Source organism: Diorhabda sublineata, chromosome 1 (genome assembly GCF_026230105.1).
Source record: "Diorhabda sublineata isolate icDioSubl1.1 chromosome 1, icDioSubl1.1, whole genome shotgun sequence".
Classification (NCBI taxonomy): Eukaryota; Metazoa; Arthropoda; class Insecta; order Coleoptera; family Chrysomelidae; genus Diorhabda; species Diorhabda sublineata.
The window spans coordinates 30,271,368-30,288,980 of NC_079474.1; the positions used below are offsets into that span (position 1 = coordinate 30,271,368).

A 17,613-nucleotide genomic window follows, 5' to 3' on the forward strand; every position below is an offset into this window, starting at 1 on the left:
CGACATTTGAAGATAGTTAATACTGCTACATCAGCACTAATATGTTTTTTGTTTATTCGTTTGCAACCTGCTCGTGTTTGATAAACTTTATGCAACAATATAAATTAATAAACTTTACTTTCCATTTGCTATTACAAAATTAAAGTCATTGAAACGGGTAAGACCATTTGTCACGTGATTATGCCTAATGGTCTCGATATAAAAAACTCTTCCATAAATACTGGGTTACAAACAACAAACAAAAATATCACAAAAACAAAATGCAGTACACACGTCAAAGATAATAACATATATTTTAGGTTAACGTCAAGTATATAAATAGGGTCAATAGAGGTCAAACGTCAAGTTTATGTATCGGCTTTCTGGTCCAGGGTGAAGTCTTTTATAGAGCTGAAACTTGTCAAGCAAAATCTGTCACAAAACCAAAGTTTAATATGTCTCACATAAATCAAAAGCCATCAACAAAGGGGTTAGCTGTAAGGCTGCAAAAACAAGGGATGTTGCGAAGCTGCTAACAAAGCACTTTGGACAAGGGCGGAGAAACCACGAGATGCTGACATTTTACCGAGATTTGGAAAACCAAGAAGCCGAAGGTCTCAGCAATGAAGAAGATAAATACATTATTGTTGATGAGGAAATTGATACAGACATTGTGTTTGATCTAATAATAATAATAATACTTTGTAATAATTAAAATCAAGATTTTTACTAAGGATTTTTCCACTTTTTCGAAAATTTCTTGAGATGGAGTTGGCGGATTTTGAATCTAGGCGCCTCATATTCTATATTGTTTTTTCCAATACATAAAACTGCCTATTCATTGTTTTTCTATCAAATTTTTTATATTTATACACCCAATTCATGAATAGGTGCTAAAAGCTGGTTAATGATTATAAATTTATATAAAATAATTAAACTGATCAATTAAAAATTCAGGATGTTTCTATTTACATGAAATATAACAAAATATATTGTAAACATTGCATAGTTGCCACTTTCTTTTCATAAAAATTGACTGGAGAGCTTAGAAAGGATATTAATAGTTGAATACTCTTATTTATACTTTAATAATATTAATAATAAAACCATTTTATCAAACATATTCATTCAGAAACTTGTTGCAAATGAATATCATTGGTTTCCATATTTGTCTTTAAAATAAATCATGAATGCAACCAATTTTTTTACATTTTCTATAGTTATGGCATTATATAAACTAACTCGTATCCCTCCTACTAATCTGTGTCCTTTTAAATCAATCATATTCTCTTTTTTCGCTTCTTCTAGAAATATTTTCTCCAATTCTTCGTCACCATCTGAACCTCCTATTCGAAATGGGATGTTTATTCGGCTTCGTACATTTTTATCAACAGGTGTGTAGTAAAAATCTTTCAAATTGTCAATCACTTGGTAAATTAAATTTGATTTTTCCCTGCATTGGGATTCCATTGTCACTAGTCCTCCGTTTTGTTTCACCCATTCTACAATCTTGCTTGTAACATAAATTCTAAAACATTATGTGAAATACATGTTTTTATGGAGAAAATTTGTTTGCAGCAAACTAGAGATTTCCAGTAAACGAAATTTATAGTTTATTTATTTCTATAATACTATTTAAATGAGACTCCAACAGCCGTAGTAGTCAGTAAATTACTTGATGTCATAATGAACACACAGTGATAGTTAAAAGTAAAGTGTTTGGTATTAAGTCTACTGCATAGTTTAGTAAATAGTGTAGTGTATAAGTAAATTGGAAAAGTTAAAAAACTGTATAAAGAAATAAAATGAACATTATAATTTTTATTACAAAAAACCCAATTTTTTTTCTTGTTCTAAAACATTTCGAAAAATAATTTTTTTAGTAATTCTTAGGATGCAGATACTTCAAAAATTCTGTTTAATTTACAATAATTTCTAGACTTACGGAAATATCGGTGGTGTGTTCAATATGGAATTGTACTGGTTCAGTAATGTAAAATTTAATATACTGGGACAATATCCTGCTGCATATCCCAAGAGATCATCACGGATTATGATAACAGCTATACCGGCAGTGCCCAAATTTTTTTGAGTTGCTGCAAATATTACACCAAACTTTTTTTCAGCTTTATAAGATAAAGTCTTTTAGATAAAATTAACTTACTTTTGATACGTCTATTTGTTTTGTTAGAAGATTTGAGCACATGTCCACTACCAATGGGGCATTATTGGTATCTGGTACAAATGGAAATTCAACACCTAATGAGTATTATTATTTCAATATGTTGTTAATAAAGTGTTTTCATTTATAAATACCATCAATTGTGTCATTGTCACAGTAAAACACATAGGAAGCATTTGGATCCAGTTTCCATGTTTTTGGATCTGGAATACTACCGGTTGTATCAAGTTTTACTGCAATATTTATATTCCCATACTTTTTAGCTTCTTCGGCAGCAATTTTTGACCATGTTCCAGTAACTAAGTAATCTGCACTACCTGTTTTTCCAATTAAATTGATTGGTATAGCTGAAAACGCTCCTTGGCCACCACCAGGAACAAAAAGTACTTTGTAATTTGATGGAATATTTCTACAACGTATTTTTTGATACATGATACTATCAGTTAATGAAAATCCAACTTACAGTAAACTCCTCAATGTTTCTTGCGCCCTTTTATTCAGTTCACCATATTCTGTACTTCTATGACTCATTTCAACAATACTTATTCCAATGTTTTCATATGATAGCATTTCACTTTGGATTTCTTCAAGTACCTAAGCACATTTAATATGAGGCAATAAATATCTTCTACAACTTTAAAGCAGGAATATTTCAAAATTTGTGCTTCTATTGATAAAGACTGCATATTATTGTAGTTCTTTTGTATTTTGATTTGTATTCCTACACACTGAATCGTTACTTGAACAAATTATTATATTAATTGATGTAACCTCACATAACTTGAAGTCACTGAAATTCTGTTTGAAATCAATAGCTTTCATGATGTAAGATTTAGCTTTTTAGGTCATTATTGTACACAGATATTAGGTAAAATTTATCAAAAAAATTCATTATTTGGATCAAGGAAGAGGTTAACTAAACATTTTAAGGTTAAGTTAATAGGTAGACTTGATGCGAATTGCCGAATGTTGTTTCTGTGGATCATGACGAATCCGGATCACGAAGGATGTGATGGATCTATGTGATCACATTCATTGTTGTTCGGAAACTAATCTAGTTAATCGGGTCGTTGTCATATGATAAAATCCTTTCTACCCTCGTAGACCGGTGGTTTTTTTAGCTTTAAAAATGATTTATTACCATTAAATGGCAAGTGCACTATACCTTGTATACCATATTTGAAATTGAACACGGCGTTCGGATACAGTGATCTGAATCTCGTTCTGGGCTAGGATCTGCAATCAGCAGTCTGTGATTTGTCAGTATCAGGGTTATAGTTTCCGAGGAGCCCTAAAAACTTATCTTCTGAATATAAAAACCGTAGCTCTCGGTTGCAATCTAAGACGCAAATTTTATTTGGTTTAGTCCCAATATAGTTCGGACCAAAAATTGAGAGTCAAATATTGTAACATCGACTGATAAAAATTTAAAATATTCACGCATATATATTGCCTGCACATGAAATTTATTATTAATCAAGCTCACCTGCTTTGGTAGTTGTGTAGGTCCAGCACCAAAGTTTATAAAATTAGACTCATCCATAATATTTCCATATATATAACTCTAACATAAAATCTACTAAAATACGTATAATTAGTTAAGTAAATTTAAATGATAGTAGATAATCAGCCTATTGTTTTTCTATCTGAAGTTCAACGATTTCATTGTAGAATGATGAGAGTTACAAATAGACAGGATCGGACTAACATCACTTTACCTTATTTTATTGGAAATAAGGATTAGAAAAAACTACGTGAAGTAAGGCGACATTTTTTAAAAAATTTTAAACTAGTACGACCCTGTGTATGTAAGCCTATATTGAAACAACGTCGTCGTGACATATAAAATATAAGTTTAATACACAAATGTTTTTTTTTAAATATGAAGTCATACTAGAAGTTACAGCTCTGTTTTAATACTATTGGCAATAGAAAACATACTTTTTTTCACATTTTACCTTACTATTATTATAAACATTATTATAACTCGCAATTTTGCATTCACTCGGCTTATGTTAAAGTAGACTAAGAAAATACATAATCCTTAAAATATTATTGTATATTATAAAAAAACAACGTAGTGTAGAATATTATTCATATTGTGGGCGTTTAATCAAGTATAACACTTTTCTGCCAACGTTAATCTCACTTCACCCTTATTATTATGACTAGGTATAGAAAGAAGAAGAAAACGTTCATTATTTTATTTTATAATTGTTATTTTAGAAAAATAAACTTTCTCAAATGTAACATAATGTGAGAGATATCACACCTGCTAGCTTGGTAAATTTGCCAGCATAATTCGCCATCAAACAAATTATTATCGTTACCATTTGAAGTCTTGTAAGAAGCATACTCTTTGGTCTACACTTATAATTTATTTATACTTGTATGTACAATTTTAAACAATGACATTCTTCTGAAACTTTTGTTCTTTTTTCTAATTATTAAGTGGGGAATATTTTCAATAAAAAGTACAGACAAACTCCCACGAAAAGTTATCTATCATGAAAATATGTTTATACAACCACTTTGAAAACCTCAATATAGAAGAATATAGGACAGTCATGACCACTAATAAAGTCTACTTAGAGTGAGCCTAAAATCTGAAGATTGAAACTAAAACACTTTAATAAAATATACAGTTTGCTAGTTCTGAATACTCCTAATGATCATTATGTAAATTATCAGTCCGCTTCGTTATTGACGCCTTTAGAAGCATCTAGTCAAAGCAGCACAAATGGATCATCAGTTTCTTCAATATCAGAAGCGGTTTTCTCTTGTACATTTAACATATATAAACTGTTTGGATGTCTGTTAACTAAATTTAAATTTTGACAGTTTTTGAAAGTGAGACATGAGAAAGCTTCATTATATTTTGTTCGTAGTTAAGAGAAAATTCATTAAATTTTGGTGAAATTAATCTCAAATATATGATATATATTAATCGTCAAATTTAAAATTCTTAATATTAAGTTTCAAAACTATGTATTTGTATAAAAACTATTTATTTCCACGGAAAACTATAGTGCTTTCACTCATAATTAAACAAATAGCAAAACAAAGAATGTATCAAGAAACTAATATATTTAATAGAAGATGATTTAAAAGTCTAAGATAAATGATTTGATGAAAACTAACCTCTATATCTATTAATTTTTCTATCACTACCTCTCAGTTCAACTTGTATTTGTTCCATAGTTTTCGATTTGGTTTCTGGTAAAAATTTATATATAAGAATAAATCCTACCATGGCACAGAAAGAAAATAAAAAGAACGGGACGTAAATACCGAATGAAGTAGACCAACCAAAGAGTTTAATGCAAGAAGTGGAGGCGAAACTAAAGCAGATGTTAATCATACATAACGCTAGTCCTTTCATATTTGACGGGAAGATTTCGGTTGAAATAATTACAGGCATCAAATGTAGTCCACTACAATAAGCTGTTGTGTAAATAGAAATGAAAAGTAATTGGAGAAAGTCCAGTCCGGTGGTATCCACTTTTTTAGCTGTTTTTAAATATAAGAATATCCCATTGGATAGGAGACACAGAGCTGCGATTCCAGCTGCGAATAACACTAAAGGTCTCCGCCCAGTTCTGTCAGCTAGATTTAAAGAAACGATCGCCGATAGGAAAAAAATTAAGTAATAAATTATATTTGCGGTACTAGGAGATAGAAAGTCTTTAGTTTCTGTAAAAAGTGTCTCCGCGTAGGACTGTATCGGCATGATTCCACTAAGATGTTGAGTTAAAGTTAAAAGTAGTGACAATAAAAAACATTTTCTGTAAGTTTTGTTACGCAATAACTCTAATATATTTCCTTCTTCTCCGTCTTCCTCAATTCCATTTGTCATCCGTTCGATTTCTTCGTTCACATCGTATCGCCTTCGAAATTTCCTCAAACTTTTCTTTGCTTTCACTTCTTCTCTATGCAATAGAAAGTAATAAGGACTTTCTGGTAAATAAGGTAAGAAAAATAATGTTAAAACTGTAAAGCTAGATGATATGTACGCTGCCGTCGGTATTGACATGAAATATAACATTATATTTTCTAGCAAAAGTCCAAACGCCAAAGTTGACATGAAAGTCCCACCCAAAAAACCTCTAATGTCAGGTTCCGATATTTCTGCTAAATACGGAGGGACTACAGTGAAGAGAAGGCCGTCGATTGTACCTAAAATGAAGATAAGAACTGTCATTCAATTTAGAAGAACTTTTCAGTACGGAACTTTTGATTGGTGATATTCGTACTAAACACACTTTTTGCCAATGCTTCCAGATTTAAGTCGATCTACTGTGTTTTGGACTTTTCTACTCTATACTCTAATATAGTGTATTTAATTTCATTCTTCATTAAATTTAATTTAAATTAATTTAAATTTATCAATTTTAATACGTAAACGTATGACAGCTCAAAAACTTTGTATCCAAAGACAAAAATCTAAACGAGATCTGAGCTACAACTAGCAAAAAATGAACATTTAGGCTTAACAAACGAAGATTTATTTCTCATTTAGATTGATTTTGTATTATTATTTGCAGTCATTAACCCATTCAATACGGAGAGCGTACCGACGCGCTCTTCGATTCCTCACCTACTGACGGTTCGCGTGCCGGCACGCTCGTTTTCCTTCACTTTACAAGTCGACACCAAACCATCCGTTACAACCAAAGGACTCAGCTTTGTACTATCGTGATTCTCGAAAAAACAGTGTACAATATGCCGTTTACCATTTTAAAATCGGATAACTGAAAGTGTGCCTTTTTTTTAAATTGAATTTCAGGTAAGTGCCACACATTTTTCGTAGATTTTACATTTGTTATAATTATTAATTTTTAAATTCCACCTGTATATAAATAAAATCATGTTGAAAAACAAATATGACAACGAAATTACTAAATCGTTAACATAAGTTGACATTTTTTCTTAATAAAAATATTTAATTTCAACATTTCGTTCGGTCTATTTTATAAAACTATTTTTGATAAATAACTACGCAAGTTGTATATAAAGATTCTTGTAAATTGGACCAAACATTTATTTTTGAGACCATCTGTAGAATCATCATTATTTTTAAATTCTTTGTTTATTTTTCAAGTTTTGGGATATATTTCTCCATAAAACATTCTGTTTTTATTTTCTCTGATTTCACTTTATCCCATTCTAACTTTTAAAAATAATATCGTTTCTATATTTCTCACGGTGTATTTTTGTTCATTTTCGACTTTTAGAAGTTAGAATACAATATAATCAAGAACATCCCTCAGAGAAAAGCTCCAACCCTCTTTGTGCTTAGTTGACTGTTTCGTAAACTATCATATAAATATAGAGTTGTAATTGTAGTACTTAAGTATATTGTTTGTAAATAGAATTTTAATTTAATTTATATAAATTTTCTATAAGTTTTTGAAAAAATGTACATATAATAAACATTTTATAAAAAAATGTAAAAGGTTGTTTATTTATTATATTTTTTACAACAATTTTATTTGATTGACAAAGAAAAGGTGAAATATGTATATGATTTTAAGTAATCGTTAACGTAATTAATATACACAATTACATGTTTTTTTTATTGTTAGTTTAATTTCTCGGTCTTAGAACCAACCACGAATTAGTTACATGGTAAGTCACGAAGCTAGGCTACCCGCTACACAGGTGAACTGATCCCTTTACCACTGACGGAGAGCGTGCCGAGACGCGCCCTCATTTTTTTAATTCAAATTAATGTTAGATCAAATAATTTGTATCAAAAACTATTCCGCCAGAGCCAAAGGTTTATCTTAAATAGCCCCGTACTCAGTGATAATCTGTGGAAATGGTTGCCGTATTGAATGGGTTAAGTTTGTGCATTCATTTTCAGTGAGATTAAATTTTCATTTGTTTAGTAACGTGAACTAAATTTATATAGGTATTATATAACTGTTCAAGTAACTAGAAAAGTGATGTTGGTAGTACTCCTGGTCGTACAAGAGCAAAAGAAGAAATCGGCGCGAATTTCGGATAAAATGGCTCCAAATACAAGACAAGAAATGGTCGAAGATGTAAAACTTATTAAAACTTAAGCTGAGCTAACATTCATCACAACATCAGTGACGTTTATGGTGAAGATATTATGAGTATGAGATCTTCAACGATGACCGCACAAACATTCATGGCGAAGTGGGGAACCTTCAGTCATTACCGATGATGTGTTGCAAAAAGTGGAAAGTAATGTGGAAGAGAACAAGCGAATCACGATTTATTCCTTACCTGAAGAATTTCCTGATGTCTCAAAAGTGTTAAACGGAATCGTGATGTAGCATTTAAATTATCGGAATTAAAAAACACTCACTGCATCTATCAAGGTTTGAAGAGGGGTTTGAAAATATATTAATTAAGAGGCACCTTCTACAGGATGATTCAGTTTTTTGGATTGAACATGTAAGGATGATCACGCACAAGCTCTATTAATTTACTCTCATTAATTATTTGTAGATATTGGATTATATCAAAGAGATTAATATTATTTATTAGTATATTATCGTGCATTATTAAAGTACGTTGATCACGCGTCTGTTACGATTAGACTACTCATGCATACAGTCTAGTCGAAAGACTCGAGCAGATTAACTAGAGCCGTTTCAGTTGCGCGGCGCCATTCGCGTCATGTAAAGGAGTCATAGTAGTACGACTGCAGTCGCTGCTTAGGAATCCTACCTTTAGGAGGATTTCTTACCTCGCAGAAATACGATTAATGCAGGAACGTGCCGTAAGATCTTACAAAGTTGCACCGCTCCACTCACAACACAAAAAGTTAGACGTGATGAGTGATCACTTCCCAAGCTAATTCTAAAAAGCTGTATGAAGCTTCATAAGCTTTTGGATACTCGAAACTGTTTTTTTTTGGATGCCCAAATTGTACATATTTTCGCGGATTACAATTTTTCAAAGGCTACTAAATCGTGCTCAAAAAGCGTGATGCAGGATGTCATTGAAAGTACGTATGCTGTACGCTCATTTAGAAACATTTTAAAACAACAGGGAGCGACTTCAGAAGAACAAGGAGAACATTCTCATCAAGACAATATAAGCTCTGGAAATTGTTATCAAGGTCCATCACTCAGTTTATTCAGAGAAATTACTTATAAATAAGATAGCAAAAGTAAAACCGTAAACTTTCAAATTGTTTTCCACTTATTCCACATACTTATTCGAATCAATTAAAAATTGAAACCACAGAAAATATCTTTCAGTCTGACTCTTGAATACAAAAGTAAACGTAATCTGATTACAACCTAAAATTTTATGCCTTGAAGTCAGAGTCAAATTTTGTGTTGAGCTATGTAATGGAAAACCTTCCTTGCTATTCCGAGTATTAACACGGGTCAAACCCTAAATCTGTAGACGCTGGATGATGAAAGGAAAACTCAATTTTCACTACAAATATAATAAAATTGAAAACATCCAACCAAACTTAATTATCCACATCTATATTATCTTATTAATTTAGAACTTTACATAATATTGCACGGATTGATTATATTTCATAAAATCCTTTTTTTGATTTTACTCAAATAAAAGATTATAAAAGGAACATTAAATTCTCTTCTTCCATGAATTATCTTTGCTCCATGCGGGAGCCGAGTGCGAAACCAAGTTCAGTGAAATAAATAATATAATCAAGAAAAATATGTCAACTCATCAAGATAACAGATCTCTGTTAGCTGTTATTATGGTTAAAAAAGTTACTAATTTCTGCATGGAATGAATATTGAAGAAATTTCGAGGTTTTTATAGTTCAAAACAATCTCGTTGTTAATGGAATGACCAATTTGGTCTCAAATTTACTATCTATTTAATAACTGATCTTACAAACAAAGATACTCGTATGGAAGTTAGTAATAATTTAAGGAATATACCTGCAATAACTCTGCTAACAAAGAGATTCGTCTTTGAGTCAGCCACTGCTATCAATATCCAAGATATAGTCATTGGTATTGAGGAGAAAAGTATCAGCTTTTTTCTTCCACACTTGTTGATCGTGTAGGCTGCTAAGACGTCACCGATTAAAGAAGTCATTGGAATTACAGCAACTAACCAGGAGGCTTCATCATTAGTAAGAGTGAAACTATATTTTCCGCTAACGAGAATTGGAAGTGCAGCTGAAGGCCAACCATAATGTAGTCCGATTGATAAAATTCCTAAATTTGCTGAAACGTAGAATGTTATTGCAATATAACCATTTATAATGTATGGGGTCGCTATGAGCAGCATCTTTAAGGAAGCAGCATCTCAAGCAACGATACAATAGAACGGAATTCTAATATTTATCTGAATGCACATTTTGTAGTCAAAAATTTGTGTGGCATGAACATATAAGTTATATCATTTATTTCTGTTTCTATATGATCAAACTCTTGAGTTAATTTGAAATAACATCAATTGAAATCCAGGTCCCGATAGAGGTCACTATTTCAAAAGTACGGATTATTCTTACTTTAGATTAGTATCAATGTTTTGGTTCAATAATTAAATGTGTCAATTGTATCATTTTTTAATTGAGAGATTTGACTAGTATACAAAAGGTTAAGCACACTACTTTGTGGTATTTCTATTTTCTTTAAGACTGAATATGCTTCTTTTGAAAGCTTGCTCTTCAACTTCAACAGTTTAGCATTATGTTTAGACAAGAGTTTGTTAACTTTGTAATTAAAGCGTTCATGACAAACCTTCTCAAATGCATGAGCCTCGTCTAAGATTTTTCCATGTCATCGGTCATGGTCTATTATGGAGTGGCTTTCTCTGGAGCCAAATTGTGCGAAATCATTATGATAATATTGATATTTGATTATATGAAGATAATATGTTTGGTTGCTTTCCTAATTTGGGCATCATTAAGACTTTATTTTCCACGCAGTATTAAAAATCTGATTATAGCTTTCTTTGGTGAATATTTTAATATATCCCCTGTGATTAACTTAAAATTAAAAGTTTTCTTCTTCTTATAACATTATGGATATTTCCTTTAGTGTATAGGTTATTTTCAAGCTTTACTGACTTTGTATTGTCTGTATAAGAGGTTCTGTTCTTAGTTTTTTGTGAAAACGTTTGCTAACATCCATTCGCTTCTTATTAATTGTTTCTAGTTCACCTTCTTAACTTTGGATTCTTGGATTCTGGATTATTAGCCTCTTTAATCTTCTAGCCGCCTTCAATAGTGGGTATTTCGTAGATTTGTTGAAAATGATTTTTTTCATAACTTTTTAATACAAAATCGCCCTCGTATAATGAATGTAGTTGAAGATAAAATAATATAACAAAGGAAATTAATTAATTTAATATGTTAGATGCCAGTACTTGAATAGCTAATTAAAATAAAAGGTGTGGAAGTAATTGTATGGTAATTCTTTTGGTTATTTTTTATCGGTAATAAATATGTACAAGAATTCAAGCATGAAAAAAATTACTTTTTCATCCTCAATTTTCTTAATTGTTGAACAAATTGCTGGAAAAATTAACAATTACTATGAATAGGTGTATTAAAAAAATTGAAATTACTTATCTTCCCAGTAACTAGAATAAAAACACAGAAATTAATATTCAATCAATTATATTCGGAGCACTAATACTTCCAATGGGGTAGAAAAACCCTTAATATTCATGAAGAACGTTTGATTTAAGATAAAAAACTCAAACAGTAACAATATGTTTTGACTAATAATTGAATAACACTTTCCTGATATTATAGCTCACAATTTGGTTATAGAAATTATTTTTTTTCCTCAATAAATAATTTTGAATTGACCTGACAAGAAAAATGAGTGACTCACCAGCGACTGCAGCAATATATTGATAAATCCTCGATTTGAATTTAGAACCTTCGATAACTTCTTTCATTATCTTTTAACCGTCACGGTCATACATTGAATGAATTTATTCACATGTTTTTTTTTAAATCAGTATTTCACTTTTCCCATTACATTATCGTGCATTAATAGGCCCGTCACTCTGAATATTTATGAATTGAAAAAAAACTTGTTTTTTTATAATTTTCAGAACTGTTGTTTGAATACTCATTATATCGAAAATAATATTTTTAATACGCTTTCATAAACAGAAAAAATTATAGGTATAAATCAACTAATTAGACAAATGGAGAAATGGAAAATAGATTAATCCAAATCTATGCACGTTTTCATTTTTCTCAAAAACTTATAGCTATACACATGAATGAAAAACAAATCCCATTCATAAATAAAGTATTAAGAAGAAAATATTTTATTGAAATTAAATATAAAATCATGTTTTGACTGAATTGGAGCAAAAATTTTGCCAAATAGTTTATTAGCGTTCTAATTTTAGGATTGTGGCAAATAAAACACCGGAGTGTAGTCTAATTGATATATATTCAAAGCTCTCGAATATACTGATGGTTTAATTATTAGAGACTAGGATTATGGTCAAAATATGATATGAAAAAATATATACAAGTATAAAAATCACTTGAATTAATTAATTGTTAGATGTTATGAAATTTTCTCTGGTAAAAAAACATTGAATATATTCCATTCAAAAATCAAAATCTAACCTAATGGTCTAACCAATGAAAATTTAGTTACAATTTGAATGGCAATAGAAATCAACAAACCTCAATATTTATGTCAAGTTTCGATTAGAATATTGATATTTGAATCGAAAGAAATTATTTTTTTTTAAAAGAGAAAACTTCACATCACAATTCTCGATTAACTAACTGTTCTGGCTAATGCCTCGATGAATATTAAATTAAATCTTCTCCTTTTTGTCGATATAAACATCCCTAATGGCTCACAAAGGCAAGGAAAAGATTGTAACCGCTGATTAGTTTGGACATTCTTGTGTCTCATCAGATACATTCGAAACATTAGCCCCAATAAGAATCTGGATATGGATATTGTTGACAAAACTATAAGTAAATTTCCTGCCAGTCATGATCTAAGACTTCAACATTATACCAATATTTAGGTAATCCAGCTTCTAGACACAGTAAGAATAACAAGACTTAAGATGAGTTGGTGGAGCGAGGTTGTGAAAAGCTGGCTAATCAGACCTTAGTTAAGTCAGCTGAGAGTTGCTAATTGATCTAAAGATAATATTGAAATGTTAACACAATCATTGTATCACAATCACATGATATTAGATTGTACTAATTATGACAATGAACTCTGTAATAAACAAAAATAATATCACTTTAGAAAAATATTAAATAGTGATGAATATTACTCAAAATGTGGTTCATAGTTACGTTGTGGGACAACGCTTACGTCTTATGCCAACTCCGGAGATTAATGTGAATAAAGACACTACAATCGGAAATATAGGATTGCATCTTCTATATCACGGGTTTACAATTCTATATACCACTTCATATAACTATTTTATATGACCAATAATTATCTATATATATTTGTTTATGATTATCTGAGACTAGTAGTAAACACGCTTTGTTTAATTATATAGATTATTTGTAAATTCCTAAACTAACTTTTAAATATTTAATATTATTATGAACCTTGTCCTAGCGTCGGTTCAACTTGGGTCGTATTGACGTTTTATGACCGTTGGGATTAATAATCCCCAAAATGTATTTTGGACTGAGGAAAGAAGTTACATAAGGAAACTAGGTAGAAAAGGAACGGCTAAGCATAGTGATTATGAGGAATGTAAATTACCTCGATTTTTCGGTTTGTATTAAAAATTTGATTACATATTGTTACAATCAAGTTGAAAAATTTGTAAAATTGCTTTGATTAATAAACCCTCTAACTAAAAGCTTGAAGAAAAATAATCAATTCACAAAGTTAATCATACAATAAAGTAATTTTGGCGACAAGAACTACTTTCGTAAATAATGTATTAAGTAAAAATATTGAGGATGATGCTATATTATGGCTCCTTTTTTCTACACAAATATAAAAAGTGTCGTTTAAGTGAATTAATAGTCACTCTAATGATTATTTTTAACTAAATATTATGTTATGTACTTTATTATTTTGTATATATTAGAAGTAAAAACTTTTTGAATATTTACTATTTTGTAATACGACGTTAATTCTATCCATTAAAATGACATTTTTAGAAAAGCGTCGTTCAAAATAAGGTATTACCCGACCCCAACTTTCATTCGAGATCGAAAAGTCTTTTTTATTCCCCCTGTAGACAAACGGGATGAGTATAACTACCAACTGGTACAGAAGGATATGAGAAATAAAACTAAATTATTCCAAAACTGGTCTATGACTCATATTTCTACAATTTTTTATCCTCTCATTGAATCAAGTACAAATACTTTCTATGCATTCATATAAAACCAAGGCCACTACGCTAGACATTCGTAATATCGTAGCTTACAAATAATAATTTGAGATTCTAATTTTGAAATTCTGACAATTAAGTAATGAGTCTGGTGCTATAAAAATTATTAATTATAAATAAAATTTTTGGGTGATATTATACCTTCTGAAGTAATTTCCTTCCACGCCGACCTCAACTATGTTTCCAGGTGTTGGCTGTAGCAATTCTGGAAGTCATTGACTGGAATTCGAACTGCGTTCTTTTCATGACATTTCTGATATTCGGAAAAAAAAAAGAGTTCACAGGGCGATAAATCCAGAGAATAAGATGACCCGTATGGGTCTTTTATGTCATACAAATGTGGAAAGCTCCTGACACTGTCTATCAGTGTTCCATCGTCTAAAGGACATTGCTAACTTTAAGACATTTTTTTCCCTATTTTTTCGATATCAGTTTTTAAAATAAAATACGGTGCAATGAGGAAAATAATTTCTACATAACCAAAAAACAAAGATGTTGTAAACAAAATAATACCACCAATACAGACCTGAAATGACGTATTCTGTACCTCACAAAATTAAGGAATCTAAGTTAAGTTGAAAGTTGGCGAACTCTTAGTTTAATTTTAATTTAAATTTATTGTTAATTTTCTGCATGAACAATAAGTACTATTTTAGTGTCTTTCAACAAGTAATTGGATTTGTTATTTTAATGGTAAATTTTAATTTTGGCTGCATAAACTAAGCTTAAGTCTCATTAGTTAATTCTCAGTTCTTATATGTTTAGAAACGGGGAGCTGCCTGTAGAACAGACCATAATTTAGTTTTGTCAAAGCTAAGGCAAAGAATAAAGGTTGAAAAGAGGAACAGGAATAAAGTGCAAGAGAACATTTCTTTGAGGAGGGAAAATTGGTGGAAGACACAAATGAAGCCAACGAGGGAAATGAATTTGAAACACTTTGGCAAACCTTTAAAACAGTTGTGAGAGCAAAGCAAAGGAGGTATTTCCAAAGAAGCGATAGACAAAGAAACCTTGAATTAATGAAAAATGTAGAGTTGTCAAAAGAAAAGAAGCCAAAGATAGATTACTAAAATGCAAAAGCGCTGAAGCAAAGGAGGCATACAAAGAAATAAACAGGCAAGTAAATAACACCTTAAGAAATGAAAAATGAAAAGAAAAAATTCATAAATGATAAACTGATTAAAGAGGAACATGATGTAGTATTAAATAAATCTAAAGACACAAGACAGTGAGATTTTTCCAAAAAGGGTACTGTCGCGAAGTGCTTGGAGATGGGAGATGTTATTGAACACATGGAAAGAATATTTTAAAGAGCTAATGAACTCAGAGAATATGAACAATGAAATTGATGAAGAAGACGCCGAAATCGGGAAAGACCAGGAATGAGTAGAGCCGACGATGACCATGGGAGAAATTGAAAATGTAATTAAGAGGGTGAAGAATGAGAAGGCTACTGGAGAAGATGGAATACCAGAGGAATTGATAAAGTACAGTGGAAGATCAATGATGAAGCTCCTCCATAAAATAATAGTTAAGATCTGGACCCGGAAATTATGCCCAAAGAATGGAGGAGGAAAGGAAGCAGTGATAATCTCCATTCATAAAGAAGGGGATGCTCAAGCTACAGGGGGATATCTCTACTGAACTGTACTAATAAAATTTTATCTAAAGTAATATTAAATAGATTAAGAAAATATGGAGATAATCGGTGGGCAGAATTTATGAGTGAGAAATCAACTACTGACCAAATATTTGTTATGAAAGAGCTGGCCTCAAAGTACTAGGAATATAATGAAGATTTATATATACTATTTATTGACATTAGGAAGGTTTATGATAGCCTATAAAATCGAAAGTATGGGATGTGCTCAGAGAGAATAACATACCAGAAAAGATAATAAGACTTGTAAAAATGTGTGCTAAAGGCTCAAAAGGAAAGAAAAGAATACACAGATGCCTTCTTCAATATTACCACAGAGGTAAGACAAGGAAACGGGTTGTCCCCCTTCTGTTCAACCTTGGTGTAGAAAAAGCTATGAAAGGAGCTGAAGCTATTCCAAGAGGAGTAAATATTGTAGAGAAAATGGATATTTTATTTTATGCTGATGATGTAGCTTTAACAACGAAGAGTAAGAATGAACTGAAAACCATTCAACGCTGGACGTTATAGGATACAGCTTTAAAATTACTGAAGAATTTAAGTACGTATGATTTACTATGGACAGCAACAATAAAATAGAAGAAGAAATACAGATGAGGTTAAATGTAGACACTAGAAGTTCTTGGAGCCTATGGAAACTACTTAAAAGTAAACTGCTGTCAAAAAATAGGAAAATAAGAGTATATGTAGTCATAATACAGCCAGTTTTATTGTATGGCTGAGGTGTGGACAGTAACAAAACATATCCAGAAGAAGTTAATAACATTTGAAATTAAAATATTAAAGAGGATATATGGGCCAGTTTTCGAAGGAGGAGCATGGAGAATACTGAAAACAGAGAACTCAGGTACAGACGACCAGATATTGTGGCTGTGATAAGAAGTAGAAGGATTAGATGGCTAGGTCATGTAAGAAGAAGGGGTGAAGAGACAACAATAAGAAGAGTGTGAAGAGGTCAACCAGAAGGGAGGCGCCCACTGGGAAGACCAAGAGCAATATGGAATGACCAAGTGGGTAAGGATGTAAGAAGACTTGGTGGAGAAGTAGACATGACTGAGGATAGAAAATTATAGAGACAACTTGTTGGCGAGGCCAAAAATCAACTTGGAGTGGCCACAGTAGTAGTATTAATTAGCATTTTTATCAACTGAAATATTTCTAATCTTTTTAATCTAATTGAAAGATAATTAAACCTAATTTTGATTTGAATTTCATAAGCATGTGCCATTTCTATAACGACTGTTGTTCAAAAGTAATTTGTATAATATTCATTTCGTCAATGATGGAATTTCACATCGATATAATATGGTATGAAATGCAAAATTTTTGAAATCGTATTTTTTACAACCTCAAGGTGAATATAAATATCATATTTTATTAATGAACTATCACAATATTAAGTAGATATTAGCAAACTTAAGTATTAATTTCATCATTAAATACAGTTTTAGTT

At 30.9% G+C, this 17,613-nt stretch overlaps 2 protein-coding genes across 3 annotated transcripts; both read right to left on the bottom strand.

The window, feature by feature from the left end:
• Positions 1-31: 31 nt before the first annotated feature.
• LOC130452552 (phosphoserine aminotransferase-like) lies at positions 32-3,808 on the bottom strand. 2 transcript variants are annotated; one of them, XM_056791893.1, is made up of 7 exons: positions 3,648-3,708; positions 3,327-3,452; positions 2,625-2,755; positions 2,296-2,570; positions 2,144-2,238; positions 1,925-2,094; positions 32-1,507 (listed from the first exon to the last, which is right to left on the bottom strand). In XM_056791893.1, the coding sequence occupies exons 1-7, from the start codon at positions 3,702-3,704 to the stop codon at positions 1,132-1,134; spliced, it is 1,230 nt and encodes a 409-aa protein (XP_056647871.1). In that variant the 5' UTR covers positions 3,705-3,708; the 3' UTR covers positions 32-1,131. The 2 variants fall into 2 exon arrangements, with proteins under 2 accessions (XP_056647871.1, XP_056647872.1); XM_056791894.1 differs by lacking the exon at positions 3,327-3,452 and having other exon boundaries at positions 3,648-3,808.
• Positions 3,648-12,081, bottom strand: LOC130452551 (facilitated trehalose transporter Tret1-like). Its single transcript, XM_056791892.1, has 3 exons — positions 11,977-12,081; positions 10,066-10,356; positions 3,648-6,337 (listed from the first exon to the last, which is right to left on the bottom strand). Exons 1-3 carry the CDS (start codon positions 12,041-12,043, stop codon positions 5,298-5,300), a joined length of 1,398 nt encoding a protein of 465 aa, XP_056647870.1. The 5' UTR covers positions 12,044-12,081; the 3' UTR covers positions 3,648-5,297.
• Positions 12,082-17,613: the final 5,532 nt, after the last annotated feature.

What these genes read in the sequence shown, in the direction of transcription:
- LOC130452552 (XM_056791893.1), bottom strand. Translation starts at nt 3,704, where the DNA reads ATGGATGAGTCTAATTTTATAAACTTTGGTGCTGGACCTACACAACTA. An exon ending in GAAACATTGAGGAGTTTACT is followed by an intron (nt 2,571 to 2,624) that starts GTAAGTTGGATT and finishes AATACGTTGTAG; the next exon opens with AAATATTCCATCAAATTACA. An exon ending in AACAAATAGACGTATCAAAA is followed by an intron (nt 2,095 to 2,143) that starts GTAAGTTAATTT and finishes GCTGAAAAAAAG; the next exon opens with TTTGGTGTAATATTTGCAGC.
- LOC130452551 (XM_056791892.1), bottom strand. Translation starts at nt 12,043, where the DNA reads ATGAAAGAAGTTATCGAAGGTTCTAAATTCAAATCGAGGATTTATCAA. An exon ending in ATATATTGCTGCAGTCGCTG is followed by an intron (nt 10,357 to 11,976) that starts GTGAGTCACTCA and finishes TCTACGTTTCAG; the next exon opens with CAAATTTAGGAATTTTATCA. An exon ending in TGTTAGCAGAGTTATTGCAG is followed by an intron (nt 6,338 to 10,065) that starts GTATATTCCTTA and finishes TCTTCATTTTAG; the next exon opens with GTACAATCGACGGCCTTCTC.